The 16,686-nt window shown below is 34.3% G+C and overlaps 1 protein-coding gene across 3 annotated transcripts in view; it reads right to left on the bottom strand.

Annotated features, from left to right (window-relative positions):
* The window catches only part of VTI1A (vesicle transport through interaction with t-SNAREs 1A), a 351,162-nt gene that overhangs the window by 256,351 nt on the left and 78,125 nt on the right, over positions 1–16,686 (bottom strand). For all 3 annotated transcript variants that reach the window (XM_027588330.2, XM_027588319.2, XM_027588339.2), the window contains exon 4: positions 9,937–10,014. In XM_027588330.2, coding sequence (XP_027444131.1) covers positions 9,937–10,014 — 78 coding nt within the window. The remainder of the gene's footprint in view (positions 1–9,936; positions 10,015–16,686) is intronic.

The raw sequence follows: 16,686 nt of genomic DNA, 5'->3' as shown, positions 1-16,686 counted from the left end.
ATTGACATGCACACTTAAGCTAATACACCTAGACCAGCGCCTCCAAGCTCTAGCAGCCAGGGATGCTGACAGAATATCTCGCTTCCATCTTCAAAGAAAGGAAGTGATTAGTATGTTATCATTACCATTCAAAACGTGATTTCCTTATTCCCTCCCGGCATAGGTGACACATCTGAGATGCGGCCAGACGTTGGAGGCAGCTAAAGCCACATCAAAGCTTTCCTTGAAAATTTTTTTTGGGGGGAAGGGCCGGGGGGGGTTGGGGGTTGGGGGGAAGAATCATTAAAACAATGCATTTAGAACAGAGAGATAGGACCTGATGTGAAGGTCAGGAAAGCTGCAACAACAGTCTATAATAATTAATAGAGTTGTCTAATACACAGTGGAGAAATTAAGAGAAAAGCTGCCCCTCCCTCTGCAAAAAAATAAATAAATAAAAAACCTAAATAAATAAAAGGGAGGAAGGAAGGAATGCTTATATCATGAAAACGCTAAGTCACTGAAGGCTGTAATTGAGAAAAAGAAAAGCAAGTGGAGTTCTCTGTGTTTGGTATATATGACTATTTTTAAATAAAATGAAACACTTTACTCAGCTTATCAAAAATAGTTTTCTTCCTCCTAATTTTCCCTACATGCAGGTTTTGGGAGTAGGGATTATTCTTCTCTTCTCTGAATATTGTTTTCTACCTTAACAAAGGACTTAATTTCAAGCTGGTAATTCTCTAAAAAGATATTTGATATGCGAAATCAAGAGTAAATCTGAATTTTAATTCAGAATAACAGAACAAAAATTTTTGGTTCATTTTCATATTGGATGAAATCCCTAAATTAAAAGAAAACACTAAGCTACTACAGATTAAAAAAAATCAAAGATCAATACTGGAAACGGACAGTCTAATTATATGATAATAGATAACGTACGAAACAAAGATTTTAAATCCAGAATGATTCTTGGAATTCCACAAAAGAGAGCCAAAACAGATTATTAAGTGTATGGCTCTAATGGGGAGCAAAATTTCTAAAAGAACTTTACAAAAAAATGCATATTCCTAAATAATGGAAGTAACTCTTCTTCAGGACAGTTCAATTTTATCAGAGTAAATCTGCACACAAGAGGACTACCAGTTTACCAGCAGCTTTCCAGCAGGACCTCACTTTGTATTTTGGAAGCTCTTCACTTAAGTCAAGCTAAAATCAAGTTCTTGTAACAGCTGTGCTATTTACATTGTTCCCTTAGTTGTGCATTGCCCTGGTCTCTGAAAATGAAAGGAAATACACTACAGTAGCAGCTGATGCTTTCAACTTGCCCCCACACTCCATCCCAAACTCATTCTCTCACCCTCTCCTCAGCCCTTTCAAAGCAGGTAAGTGAAGCTGTGCAGGAGCTTCAGACAGAGCTCAACTTGCGTGAGGAGCTGTGCAATGTGGAGAGCTAGAGATGCAGGATTCAGACGGAATCTGAATCACAGGGCTCAGCACAGCCAACACCAACCAGTTCAGCTCCCTGTACACACCAGCCTGCCTCCAAGCATGCCCGGTTCCCAGACCTGAACGGAGAGAGAACATCCCAAGGAAGGGATGGGGCATACTTTGTATCCAAATGCAACCAAACGTCCTATTTTGAAGCAGATGAGTGCTTGTGTTCTTAGGAGAGGTATAAGGAGGAAATCTGGGGTACACTCACTGTTTGATTACTATTAGAATCCTGGCTGAGGAACAATCTCTTCTGAGCAAACCATATACCAAGGCACTGTCATCATCATAATCTATTTTACAAATATCAATGCTATATCCATATCAAAGACTGTTAAAAGAATATTCCAGGGCATATTATTCTATTAGTTGAATGATCTAATTCTTCCAAGTACAATTCCATTCCAGGTTATAGTTTTGGAAACATGCAGTTCAGAGCCATTATTGATGAAACTGTTGCTATAGGCACAACAAAAGAATTAAGCCAAAAATGATGATAAAACATATTTTAAAAGAAATGCAGATGTGATGTTTTCAGCTCTCAGAATTAAGATTTCTAAGTCCACACAATTCAGCTTAACAAAATTAATCTGTCAAAAATGCTGATTGTAATAAGGCCTAATATTTTATTAATTATATTCACTAAATTCAGAAAAGCTTTGTGTAGTTTCTTCACATAGAGGTTTTAGAGTCTATTGTTAGTTCCATTAAGATTTGAAAATTCAGATTCTTCACCTAAGCATGAGCATATGCAAATACGTATAAGCAGATACTCCGTCTTGCAGCAAAATAATGTTGAGTATCACCCACCTCAGGAATAATCTCATACATCAAAACTGCAATTGATTATATTCATTTAGTATATACATCTGCTTCCACAAAAAGAAAAAAAACAAGGTTAGAAGGTAAGGGTTTTATATATTTTCACCCTTTATTTTATAAATCATTATTACTTTTACTAAGAGAGGACATCACTAGAGCATCTTAAGTCAAAAGAGTTGGTGAAAACCATGTCTACAAGCCTCTCATTTAGCATTCATGTCAGCTATAGAATGATGACATACCAATAAAAAAAATTCTAGGAAAATCTAAATCAATGCAGTCAATCTAAACTCAAACATAATTCACGGTACTCTTTATAAGCAATTAGACAGCTTTCAAATTGCAACTTGGGCCATTATTTTATGCCCTAATATAAAAGTAACGAAACTCAACTTCACTAAGTAAAAAATATAACTGTTTTATCTCTGAAAAAGAGTACCAAAACATATTTGTTAGGTTTGGCTTAATTAAACAAAACAAAACAAAACAAACAAAAACCAAGACCAGAATCATTCAGCATCCCTCACTGATACAGGGAGGAAACGATAAACATTGCTGTAAATATTTGCTGGGCCACTAAAAAGTCCGGAGCTGCATTATAAAACAGGCCAGCAACTCAGGAAAATGAGAACTCACTTGGGTGCTATTTCCTACAAAAGGGAAAGTGTTTAACAATGAGGAGAACTTTGGCTATTCTTAAGTATCTGTGTACACAGACTAGTAGAGCATTTATAACATATGTGTGTTTCCCTAAAAGGAAAATAGATTCATGGTATCTTGTGTTGAACCTAAGAATTTTGGGTGAGGGAAAAGAGTCTATTTTAAAAGAATTTTCAGTAAACTGGAATGTCAGGAAAAAAAACATTTTTAATCATATTGACTTCTTTGAAAAACCAATATAAATAAAACAAATCTGAAGTTAGTCTACATAACACTTGGATAAAGTTTTAAGACATCCCTTTATTTTTCTTCCCTTTTTTGGCCTTTAAAATATGAATTTTCGCCGGATGCCAACCAACAATGATCACTGTGATAAGCATGATTAGGGCTTACTTGTTTTTTTAAAAGATAGTCAGCGGAGAACATTTCCAGCCATATAATGAATACTTTTGCTATGTGTAAATTTTCCTGGAAAAAAATGAACCCAAAGATCTTACTTCAGATTTAGAAACTCAATTTTATAGGAAAAAGCAGAATTTAAAAAAAAAAAGGCAAGCTAGGAAGTACTCACCTCTTCACGTAATTTTATCAACTGCAACATGAATGCACACACAAAAAAAAGATAAAAAGGAAAGAAATGGCAGGAAAGAAAGATCAGTTGTGTGACAGGATACAGAATTAACATTGACAATTTATCTGTTTACATGTTTAGCATTTAAAAATCACAGACAAACACATTAAAAGAACCTAAACATAGACTACATGCAGAGTTTTTTGAACGAATAAAGATCACTTTCTCACACTGTCACATTAAACAAAGAGAATAGTGTGAAATTCTCTTTTAAAGTACATCTAAGACACCATCATGAAATAAAGGGGAACGGCTTCATAGAAGTCTATATTATAAAGAAAGAAAACAAGTTTACTGTTCCTCTCTTCTAAGAATGTACCACTGAAGAGGTTTTGTATATACAAGTTTTCAGGATGTTTCTCTATTTTGAATCTTGACAACTGATTTCAGATTTTACCTACAAATGAAAATGATTAATAGTTCATGCTTTTGTCCCAATAAATTTTTAAAACAAATAATTATGTTAGTTAATATCATACATGGGCCCCCTCTAGGAATAGGATCGTATTTGGAGGTAACATTATTTTAATTGGAAATAAGGCATGCCAGGAAAGATAATATTTAGGACATAGTCTCAAAATATTTCACTATCCTTAGAAATACTGTGTATATCAGAGTTAATTTCTAGGATTTGTTTTGTGTAAGAGGCTACTGCAATCACATGGTCGTTGTTTTTTTTTTTAATTTTTGAAGTTTCTTCATTTTTCAATTTTCTTGATCTTGTAAACTGGGCCATCTCAAAGCCATGAGCTATGAGCTCTTATTTCATTTGTACTGTAGTCTGTTCTCACTGAAGTCAAACCAAAAAACTACCCTTTACTTGTTAGTAAATTCCCTGTGATAATGTTTTAATTCTCCTCTGTAGAACATTTTTTATTTACCTTAAATATAACAGATAAAACAAGTTATTTAACTCTTTAGAAACTAGAAAATGGATATAACCATATATCTGGCTCATTCTTTGTGTGTGTCTCTGTGTGTGTGTGCGCGCGCATGCACACCAGCTGGGGGTGTGTATATGTTTCACAGTATTCTAAATCAAATATCATTGTGTAGTTGAGATGACTGCCATAGTTTCTGCAATGAATAGAAACTGAAACCTATGTTGTGAAAGACTATAAACCACATTCTAGGGCTGAAATTTGCATCCTCAGCAATTCAGGTCTACAACTGATAATTTTTAAACATCCAAATTATCTGTAACATCTGTTATAACACTTGACATATACAGGCCAATAAATTAAACTATTGCTTTGGGAGAAACGTGCCACGAATTGCTCACTCTCTAAAAGTATCATGTTTACTATAGTCCGGCTTTCTCAATGCTTAATGCTGTTTTTGTCTCCACAAGGAAGGCAGTATGTATTCTAGCTTATTCTGTCATTTTATTTGTTATATGCAAAGTATTTCAAGTACAAAAGAATGAGATTTCAAAATTGTTAGGAATCTTTTATAGAAAGGGTACAGAATCTATTCCATAATGTCTCACAATGCACTTAGTGAAAATGAAACTTTTAATATAGTCTTTTCAAAATATACAAGAAGTTGTAATTATTTTTAATTAATATTCTCTCAACAACCATCCAGTGCCTATGAGTCAAACATCCTGTTTCATGTGGAAGGTTACCATTCTTCTCAAGAAGAAGTAAAATTTTAAACTAAAATACCTGTCTTATCATATATAGGAATCTTTCTCTTGGCTATCTGAACATTATGGGAGAAAAAGGCAAACATTAATTCACAGGAAGACACGATCTGGGAATTGATCGCACAGCTATTTTTTTCTTTCTGGGGGCACCATTCTTCAGTTGACTATGATACTTAAAGGGCCAAAGTTTAAAACTACTCCTCTGCAATTGAGACCATTTGGGGCATGCCACCCTGCCATAATCAATGAGTGTTTAAAAATGCTACCCATTTGTTTTTTCAATAGGTTCCAAACAAAAAACGTTCTATCTTGTTTGTGCTGCATGGCTGCATTCAAGCTCTACACCGGATTTGTAGCTAAGCTAGGTAATGGGAGGGGTTTTAATCTTTATCTTTTTTTTTTTTTTTTTTTGGTTAGTCTGGGAGTTTTCATTCAAGTAAACAAAAGATGGTCTATTTTTGAAAATTAACAATGCTTAGACTAGACTGAAAGTAGTGATTTCGTATTTTATTGAGTTACTAGCTCCATCATTGGCGACTTGAAAATGTGCCATGCCACCATGTTGAGTTATGATAATCAACATCTTTTTTGAAACAAAGATTTTTTTTTCCCCCAATGCAGAATTTGATACAAGCGGTAATCTGTTCCTTTGTGGGCTGAAAAAATCTGGTTTACGCTGGTTTGAACCAGTGGAATCTCTTGTGGTTAAGCCTTCTGCTGTGGCTAAAATCAAAACCGCACTGCAGCGCATGTGAGGGTTCATGCGCGCGCGCCTGTGTGTGTGAGTGTGTGAGGTGTGTCATGTGACCCCCAGAACTACCGATTTTTTTTTTAAAGCTGATAACGCCACTGCCGTCTCTGTCCGCATACAGATAACGAATAAATGCTGAACTCTATTAAACGCCCTTTACACATTATCGTGGGTCGAACACACAATTTTCTGAACTTATGATGACAGTCTATTTATTTCGCTATAAACCCTCAGCACGTAACGAACAGATTTGTGCCTGGTAATGATCTGCTCTGCCAGGGCTATATGAAATGATACCGACCTTTAGATCTTGGGGAATTAAATTGACCGACTTCACCCCCTGGTCTGTAGCTGAAGTTTGACACACTTTATGCACAGCAAGCCCAAATCGGAACTTAAGAGAACCTCGCGTTAAAAAATTAAGCAACCATATCTGCTAAATATTGCTTTACCACAAAAATTTCGGCACGTTTAGGAATATCCTACTCCTTAGACATATATTTGAACCTTCTATTTAGGATTTACTAAAATTTTGTTTACTCACATTTATTCACCAATCAATATAATTTTGCATACGGAAATTGAGAGACCATTAGAGTTCAAAAGTAGAGTCTGGAACATTTTATGTGCCCCATCATCATATTCCACTATGAAGGGGATTAGGGGACTTACTTATGTAAGATTTTCTTTCCTTTCCTGAGAATGGTTTTCATGAAACTAAATCAAGGTAACAATTACTAAAGTTTCCACTCTAAATACAGCACTACTACATTTCAAAAACTCCACTCTCTCAAAGAATTAAAATCTTGCCATATGGAATGGAAAATGTGGTATTTTAAAATAATAGAATGATAATGCCTAAGACAATAGTTCTTGGAAAGCTGATGACCCAACAATACTCGAATGTGCAAAGTAGGTAATTTTGTCCCTTCTTTGTAAATGAGGGATGAGCCATATTTGACAGCATGAAATGGATATGAATCAGAAATAAATTTATACAAAGCAGTTAATTGGGAATTAAATGAAATTGTGTACTGTATGAGGGACATTAATGATGCACTTGAAAAATTCTTAATTGCTGAAATCTTGACATTTCTAATCATGTCAGAAATGTTTATATAAGAGTAAATTAATATACTTTATAGTTAATTGACAGATTATGTGTCTAACAGGTTTTAGATGCCTAAAAAAATGCATATATGGCCAGAATGAGAAATAATAGCTATGGCATTCACATTTGTCTAAATCTCTACAAAGAAGCCACTATAGGGAGGATGTGTATGTTGTATTGAAAATAACTAGTCAGTAGTTAATTTTACCTATTTGCAACCATTGCTATAATTCTTTATTATTTTCCTTTTTCTGATCTATAATTTTTAAAAATTGAGATACATCCCAATGTCAATGAAACATATATTTTTGTCTCATTTTATTTATCTCCAAGTTCTCTCTGTATATTAAAAGTTTATCTTAAATATTACATGGCTACAAAGTTCTGAAAGTCAATTTATCAACAATTAACTTGAAGATAATCTTAGTTGTGGGCAGGAAATATTTTCTTACACAAATTATAGATAATCCTACCCAGAAAAAAAAAAAAAACTATCTTCTCAGCCCCTGAGCTATAAAAATTAATATAAAGAGCCAACTTAAAATCTTTTCTTCCTTTAAAGAAAGGGCTTCTGTTTTGATTCCATAGTCTGAATGAATACTGATGCAGAATAAAGAGTTATTCTCAAGTGACCATGCCTGACTAAGGGATGTGTTTTAGTTTGAGGGATTTAAATCCCTAAATTATGATAAAAAGCCCAAAACAAAATTTAATCATTTCATTATGGAATAGAAATTTTGTCATAGTTAGCAACAAAATATCCAAGAAGTTAAGTGTAGTCTTTTTGAACTTTCAAACCTAATTCGAATTTTGGACTGAAAAATTCACATAACTAATAATCTAACAGTTACACTGTCTCATGACTATAATTTATCATATTCTGTTTATCAAAGTGATAGCTCCTTACAACTAAACTTCAGGTTCTCCAAGCACATTCAGAATTTGTAAGTTTGATTTATACAAGTCCATTGGAAATCTCTGCGTAATCACTTTAAAGTGACAGGAATATAATTTGAAAAATTCAGAAAATACGAACTCTATTTTTGTGGAATATTTTTCTTTAGGCATTAAAAAAAATCATACTTATATGTACGTGAGGCAAATGTTTTAGGCATATAAAATGTCCATTAAGAGAAGTGAACATGCTTTAAAAAAAAAAAAGGGATCCCTGTCAGAGTACTACAACATCTATTAGAATAAAGGAGTCTGAGTTAGACAGGAACACCCCTTCCTTTCTATTTCCTCTATATTAAGCAGTAGTTTCAAATGAAGGAAAGATCTATAGCTTTCTAGAGAATTGACATGGGAACTATGCATTCACTTTTTGCAAAAAAGAGAATGCTTTTTTTTTGCAGTAAAGATATGAAATAAAATTATGATTCATTCAAGAGATATGAACAATCTAAATCTCACTTAAAATAGGAAGAAAATATTTTTTCTCTCATCCTCAAGTTATTTAATCTATTATGAGTAAAACCCTTTATCCCACCACCCTTTTATGTTTGATGTGCTCCTTATTTTTTTTTCCCTTAGCCGTTCTCACATTTCAATCAGGGAAGCTGAAATCCCAAGTCAAATCTTAACGTGTTTACATGTCTAAACTCAAGCTGATAACATCCAGATAGTGGATGAGGTGAGATCTTTCCAAAAACACATATAATCAGCTCAGTGATTCTTCTCCCCCTCCTTTTTTTGGGTGGATGGATGGGGGCCTTAATCACATAAGCAACATCCCATTTACAATATTAACTTTACAGTAGATAGTAATATAGTTTCAGCATATGTAGATCTGTAATATAATCTGTTTGAAATGGTAAATATAATTATGCAAGTTTTATAATGTGTATCAATATATTATGTTTTACTATCTTATTAAAATTGTGGTTTACTCAATGAATGATTTATGTTCATTTTTATTTAGGCAGAGTAGAGACCTTTACAATACTTGCCAAAGGAATATTAATAAACACATTCAGGTCTTGCTTCTGAAGTTCCCATCATTTATTTTCTCTAAAAGTGTCAAAGAGAGTAAGTCACTAGGGTTATTTGAGACATTTTAAAAGTCATCTCTAGACTGAGGTTCTTAAAACATTTTTTTAAGTCATATACATTATCTACAAGAATTAATGAAGTCTCCAGTATTAATTCAAAGAAAGAAGTGGGACATTAATTAGACTCATGCACTGCTATGTGATCCAATGAGAACTGACAGCCAAGTTGTAAGGCCCTTTTAAGAAGAAACTATCTTATTTTTTGCCTATGCAGATCTTAAACTGTAGAAAGAATTTTCCTATTATTATTATTATTATTTGACAGAAGCAGGACCTCTATATGAGTATCTAAGTTCCACACTGGTGCTCACAATTTGCATTTTGGTGAATGTATTTTAAGAAGCTCCACAATGGGAGACTGAGCTGCCCTGTTGAATTTTGAAAGCTTACTTTCATTTGTTTTGCTGCAAGTGTTGATTTAATTATACTGCATTATTATCAAAGCTGCATTATGTACTTTTTTATTCCTTTTACATGTGTTTGAGGTGAAGACCTTGGCTTTGTCTGCAAACAGTGTGTTTCAAGTTATTTCTTAAGTACTAAATAATAAAGAAAAGAGAAGAAAAGATTTTTTAAAAGATAGCAGACAGTGATCACAAGGTAAAGGGTTAAATGTAAGATCTCCAAGAAACATTTTGAAGTTGATTAAGACTCCAGCTTTGCATTAAACAGTATCGTTTCCACATGAGTTGCTGCTAATACTGTTAAGGAGCAGCTTGAGAGCCCAGTGTGCCAGTGACCTCCTTCACCCTCCAGCCACCCACCGGGCCTTCCTGATTAGCATTCTACCTGGTTCTCTGAGGAATTCCCATCATCCCCTAGGAGCTCATTCCGTACTTCGTCACTGTAGGCGATCCGTGACCTTTTCTATAAAACAAAACAAAAAGGGAGAGAGCGAGATGAACGTTAGAAAGTAAAAGCTTCGGAGCATTATTGGTATCAAGGCTGATCATCTCAAACCTCGAGAGCCCCCTAATGGAAACCTATTTGCTAAGATCTGCAAAGCAAAGTTGTGTAAAGTTCTTGAACTTGAGAAGTTTAATGTAAATTAGAAGTTTTTCAAATGCCAGTAATGAAAGAAAACTCTGCATTGTGTAAGTACTCCATTAATATTCACAAGTGGATCAGAACTGGTATGTTATTCCATACATAGTCCATTCAAATAAGACCACTAAACTAGAGGAAATAAAGCTATATAAGCTGTCTACTGGCAAAAATCACCAGACTGTAATTAAGACAAGTGTATATGGGGGGTCTTTAAAATTGTGGCAGGAAATGAACTTTAGAATATAGGTCTTTTAAAATCGCTAATTCTAGGATAATATTATGACTCCAACTGTACACTGGAATGCCTGGAAAATAGTTCATCTGTATTTCCTGCATTGTTGTGATGTTACTAGCCAGAAAGAGATGGAATTTAAAAGTCCATCCCGTTTCCAAACAATAACTTAAATGTCCCCAAGCCCTCCTCAAATAATGGCCTAAGGAAAAGTAATGTGTGTGTGTGTGTGTGTGTGTGTGTGTGTGTGTGTGTGTGTGTGTGTGTGTGTGTGAAAACAAATTAAATTTCCCAATCCCAATAAATAAAGGCAAGTGGGCTGAGTCAAGCATTCTCAATCCCAGTAAATAAAGACAAGTGGGCTATGAGTCAACATTTCACTCAGCGAAATTTTGTTTTATAAGAAATCGACCTTGACCTGTCAAGTCAGGGGGATATGTGTCTATAAGCAATTCATGAATTATCTAAATGTATACACATCTGGAAAAACTAAAAGGCTCTAAAAGTTAAGTTGTGAAGTTAAGAGTGCCATCCTCAGATCCTCCTTCAGCATCACCCTCTCAGATCCAAATGCAGATTTACAGGTGACTTTGCTGCCTTTTTCTGCTTCTGAACTAAGCAAAAAGAGTCTCTTTAAAAATGGCAGCTGGGAAATAGTAATCTTGTCTCACTTGCAGGATACAGTTTAGGCTTTAACATTTCATACTTGTTCAACTATGATCTGAAAAATTATTGTAGTTTAAAGAGGACTATTCATAATCCTTGAGCAGAAGTCAACAAGATTTTTAATTAGATTTTTATATAGTAGTAAGTTACACTGCTTTGCAACACAGAGGTCATAATATCTTAAATGTGAAATCATACTAGAATTTAAAAGGACTTCTAACAAGAAAACCCAGTAGATTTTGAATCATTTTAAAGTTGCAGCCTTTCTCAATTGGGGTTCCTTATCTGAACCACAAAATGGAAAACTATTTTAGTGACTATTTTCTCAATCTATCTAGGATGGTACATAAGAGAGAGTTTAGTTCATTACATAGACTAAAAGCCTAAGGGCACTAGGGCTCAACTCTCCTGCAGAACCTAGTTGAAAAAGGCTGACTAGAGTGTAAATAAAAATAAACAAATCTAGACATCCCTTTATTTTTTTTTCAAAGAACAAATCATTCCCATGGAATTCTAAAGATCACTTTGGTTAAACTGAAACTAGAACCTGTACTCATTCTACCACACAAAATTTCCTCCGCATTTTATTACCCTCTGAATACACTCAGGAAAAAGATGCAAAAACTGCAAAATGTTTCAGTAGAAAGGAGATGATAGCATCCCTTCTCTGCCCTGAGTCTCTACCCTAAGCCCCCTTCTCTGCTGCAAGTGTATCTCTTGTACCTTAGCAAATGCAGTAAGACTGTAAATAAATAAAACCAACAATGCTGCAGAGGACAAAGTAGCAAAGTTAAGTCATTAGCCTGAAGTCAGTAATGACATCTATATCAGATGTCTTAACAATTCAGGAGCGAACCAACTCATTCAGTTGTGAACATGCCAGACTTCTTACCACAACAAACAGCATATATTAAGCCTGCTTCTCTTATTGTATTTACTGAAGCTACTATTAATTATTTCTATAGACTTCATACAGAATTGTATTGAAAAATGCTAAACTGCAAGGTCAGTATACCTCATGGCCTTACAACCATATTTAGATCAAGCCAAACCTTTCTTTTGCCCATTCGGAGATCCCCACTACAGTAGTTTCAAACTAGCTAAGCAAAAGTATTTTACAGCATTAAAGGAAATGAGAACCTTTAAACAGGCTGTGGTATCAGAGCTGCCTTTTTAATTATTCATTTCATCACTATGGGGGACTAAAACATTCCACAGTATGCAAGAATATCATATGGAGATTGTTTTTGTTTTCCCCCCTTTCACCAAAATACCAACAAATTGGCATAGATTGTTCAATTACATTATATTCTTATTTTGATTTACTAAACTTCAAAAGAAGAAGAAAATTATAAACATGCATCCCTAAATATCTACTCTTGTTTTGGTGAGAATCCATTGCTTTTGAAAACCAGCAATTAAGAGTGTACATGTTCAGCAACAGAGGAGAACTAAGGATTTATCCACAGTTGAAGGGTGGTCCCTATAAATGTCAGTCTTTACTATTGGGATGGTAAAATTTGGTCATTTGGATGGCTTTCTGGATGTAATTAAGCAAATGATATGCTGAGTTTATAAAATGTTCTCTGATTAAACTAACTTCTCTTAAAAGAATTTTTAAAAAGCTCATTTCAAATATCAGAAATAGTTCTTGAAAATGATGCAACTGATGCAGAAAATCGAGCTCTTTACACTGGAGTATCATTTTACATTTTTTTAAAAAAAAATCAAGACTTTGTTTTATTGTTATATTTAAATGCCTGACATTGGTATTTTCTCCTAATTTTTTTGTGGTTTGAAATTTTAAGTAAGCTGATTGTAATCAGCTATAATTTAGCCTGCAGGATCATCACTAAACTGACTGAATTCCAAAAAAGGCAAATTCCTCTGAATGACAAACTGCTTATTTTATTGATAATTTCCCTCTAAAACATCAATAAATAATTTTACTTTTTGTGGAATTTTTAATAACCTCACTCTCCATTACTAAGTACTATGTTATTTTAATTCAGATGACTCAAAGTTAATGAAGCTGAAACATCAACTGTATCTTGATAAACTAACTAAAATATTTTTACTTTATCATCAACTGTATAAAATCTGTACTTTAGCCAAATGGAAGCATGAGAATTTGAGCTGGAAATGTCACACACTCAGCTACAGTTTGAAGGAACCCAATTCATAATGCATTTTATAAATAGTTAATGACTTCTATACATAAGCTAACCAGGCAAATCAAGAAATTGTCAACATTTTTAGTCTTAGTTGTCAGTTACCACTGTCTACTGGTGCTTTATATGTGGCTTCTGGAGAAGACAGAAAGTCTATGCAGTTTGTAATCTATTGCAATTTCAGGTCTGTACCATAAGGGTGGAAAGCTTCGACTGACAATATTTGCCACACACACACACACACACACACACAGAGTTAAATACAAGAGCATTTCTCACCTTTAGTTGTGGGTTTGTGTAAAGCTTATTCCTTCTAACTTATACTAAACTTAAGTGGACTAGACACAGTTGGGCAGAAAAATCTACAGACCATATATGAATTATAGAAAGAATATGGCAAATTAACAATTGCCTGTTATCCCTAAAAAGTGAGACACACAAAGTTCCGATGCCTATTTTAAACTGACGACACAAGTGAGTCCTTCATTATGAAAGTGAGGATTTCAGATTCCAAGCAGTTCTCACTTGGTATACGGATACTGATTGGCTGATTTTTCAATACCGATTGGCTGATTTTCTTAAAGCCAAGTTCAATCAGATACACTTGCCCAGTTCTGTCTGGAAATTTGGCTTGAAACAATCTGTCTACTTGACCCAAGCCTTAATATTTCCCAACTGAACTGAAAAGGTTTCTGGATAGGCACTGCTAGACTACAAACAAGATGAATCAACTTAGCTGAAACTAATTAAGAACTGTGATCTGTGGTGCAGCCTTCTATATGATTCTACATGTGAAAGAGGGTACACATAGCCAAAATGAGGATTCTACAACCCACCACTCGCATAAGCATAACAATGCAGTTGGTTTATTACTAAAGCATATATGAGAATTTAATTTCCACAGCGTGCACATGGCAAAGCAATTGCTTAAATTGCCTCACCTGGGAATTTAATACAATGTTATCATCAGACCAGCCACATTGTAAATAGATTTATAATGCTTTCCATGTGCTGCACTCTGTTGCATATGAATTAAGTAATGATCTGGTATTACAATAAAATCAGCTAGTTCCCACACCTGGCAGACAGGATATTTCACTAAATTAATACCCATACAGCTACATCACAAGGCAGGGGAGAGGAAACCATCTCTAAGGCATTTGACTTGAGTTTTACATGGGAGGCAAACACTCCATGGCTATGTAGAATGTCACTGTGTCGAATGGGTTGCTCAAGACAATCTGTTTCTAACATCTGTATCACAGAATTAAGACTTTCTCATTCCCATTCAATTTTGGCCTAATTTTCTTCATTCAGTACTTTAATTACTAATCAGCAATCCACAACATTCACAAACACTAAGAAAGCCCTTTATTCTAATCTATGTGCTGCAGACAGCCAAATAATTGATACAAAGTGCAGTATGGTTTTGGTAAGTAATGAAAGAACAGCTTGTCTTTCTCCCTAATCAAATTGGTCTATAGAAGAAATGGTTAATAGATTTCTCCATAGGTCTAAAACAAATTACCCAGTCTGGCCAGACTTTTCCATTGCTTCTACCATGTCTTTCAATCTCCATATATTTAATAATGCCCAAAGTTACCAGGTGATTAGAAACTGTTATGCTTTCATAGCCAAAGAATTTAACTGGTCTAAAGAATTTAACTGCTCCTGTTACAATTAACACTTAGGGATATCTTATAGAATACCATGAAATTATATTTATTAGCTAGTCATATAATCGCTGGCATTCATTCCTTACCGAATTCTAGCTGGTTTGAATTAAATAATATCATACTTCTGGAATGCCCAGATGGCATTTTCTAAAATGTATCTATCTTTGGCACAAAGCATTTCATTTTTAACCTCACTTCTACTTCTCTATGACCAATTTCAGCTTTTCATACACACTCCACCCCTGACCCAGGACTTTAAAAAGCTCATCAATCCAGGAGAGGAAACTTATATTTTGGAGGAAAAAAAATAAAAAGGAAGTTATGAAATTTTGTTCATCACACTGTTCTCTGCGCCACATTAATTTCTAGCAAAAAAACAATATTAAAACCTACCATGCTACATGATTTAGGTAAAGGGAAAGTATACTGTTAGGTAAATGTTAGATCCTTGGAAAGTAGTTAGGATGAAAAAGCACAGGGTACTGAGCAAAAAGAACAGAGATAACATTTCAGTATGTGATCTTGGTCAAATTAAGTTTTCTGACTATCACTTTCTTCAATATCTAAAATAGCAACAATATTTATTTCTCAGGGCTGTTGCATGAATTTAAATATTATAAACAAATGGAAACCTATCATAATACCTTCGATGTCATAACCTTGCAAAAGACATTCAACTAAATATTAGTTGGTAATATTGGGAAGGATGCAATAAAACCTGTACACATATATGCCTGAGAGTATAAATTCGTGTATCTTCCCTAGAAAATGATGTGCCAATATATACCAAAAGCAACCTTAAAAAGTTCATATTATTTAACTCAGTAAGTCTACTACATTGTTTTGCCCAATTTCCTATTTTGTGATGTTACCATTTTTGGATGACTTTCAGTGGGAAAAAATTTACTGCATTTCTTTAATGTTATCAGAGAAAGTAGGTTCCAATCTGTTTCTTCTAAGTAATCATTCCACTAAACATGGCTTGCTCCTGCTCAAGGGACTGTTTAGAGTTAAAGGTCAAGCTCATTCGCCGGAAAGTGCACATGCCACATGTCACCAATATTGTAGCATTCATAAAGGGAAAGCACACTTTCTATCTATCATAAACTCATGGCCAGTGGACCATATGCAAGCCACCAGAGAGTAAATACTAGCATGCCTTGCTACTAGGCTACCAACAGTTGGAAAAGCAGGTTAACATGAGAACACTGAAAGAATCCATTGTTCTTAGTATGTAATACCAGGAAAAGATATTTTTTTTTGAAAAAAAAGTCTTTCTACCATAATCACTTTCATTTATTACTTTTGCTTATATTTGCAAAAACATTTTACATGTTTGAAGTGGATATTTATGTTTTGGCTGTAAACAATGAGCTAGATTATACCACATTTTTATTTTTTAAAAAATTTACCTATAATATCACCTGTGACTATTTATATGCATATAATGAGGTTATATATGTATACATACACATACAGGCTCACACAAACCCATATGCAATCCATATAGAATAATAAGTCTATTTGTGCTTCACAATGCTAGAATAGACCTTTATTTATACTAGGAACTCTGACCACATTGCTGCTACATCATTTAATGATTTGCAAAACAGAGAGCCCAGAAATCATGTACTGTACTTCTTCATTTCCTCCCCCAGCAATTCTAAACTTAAGCATAAAATTTGAGTTTAGCATTGGTGTTTCAAAATGCCGTGTGAGTTAGTTAGCACCATGGCCTCACTTGCTT

The sequence above is a fragment of the Zalophus californianus genome, chromosome 15 (assembly GCF_009762305.2).
Source record: "Zalophus californianus isolate mZalCal1 chromosome 15, mZalCal1.pri.v2, whole genome shotgun sequence".
Lineage (NCBI taxonomy): Eukaryota > Metazoa > Chordata > Mammalia > Carnivora > Otariidae > Zalophus > Zalophus californianus.
The sequence above is the reverse complement of the archived record's forward strand: the minus strand, read 5'-3'. Positions and strand labels throughout refer to the sequence as shown.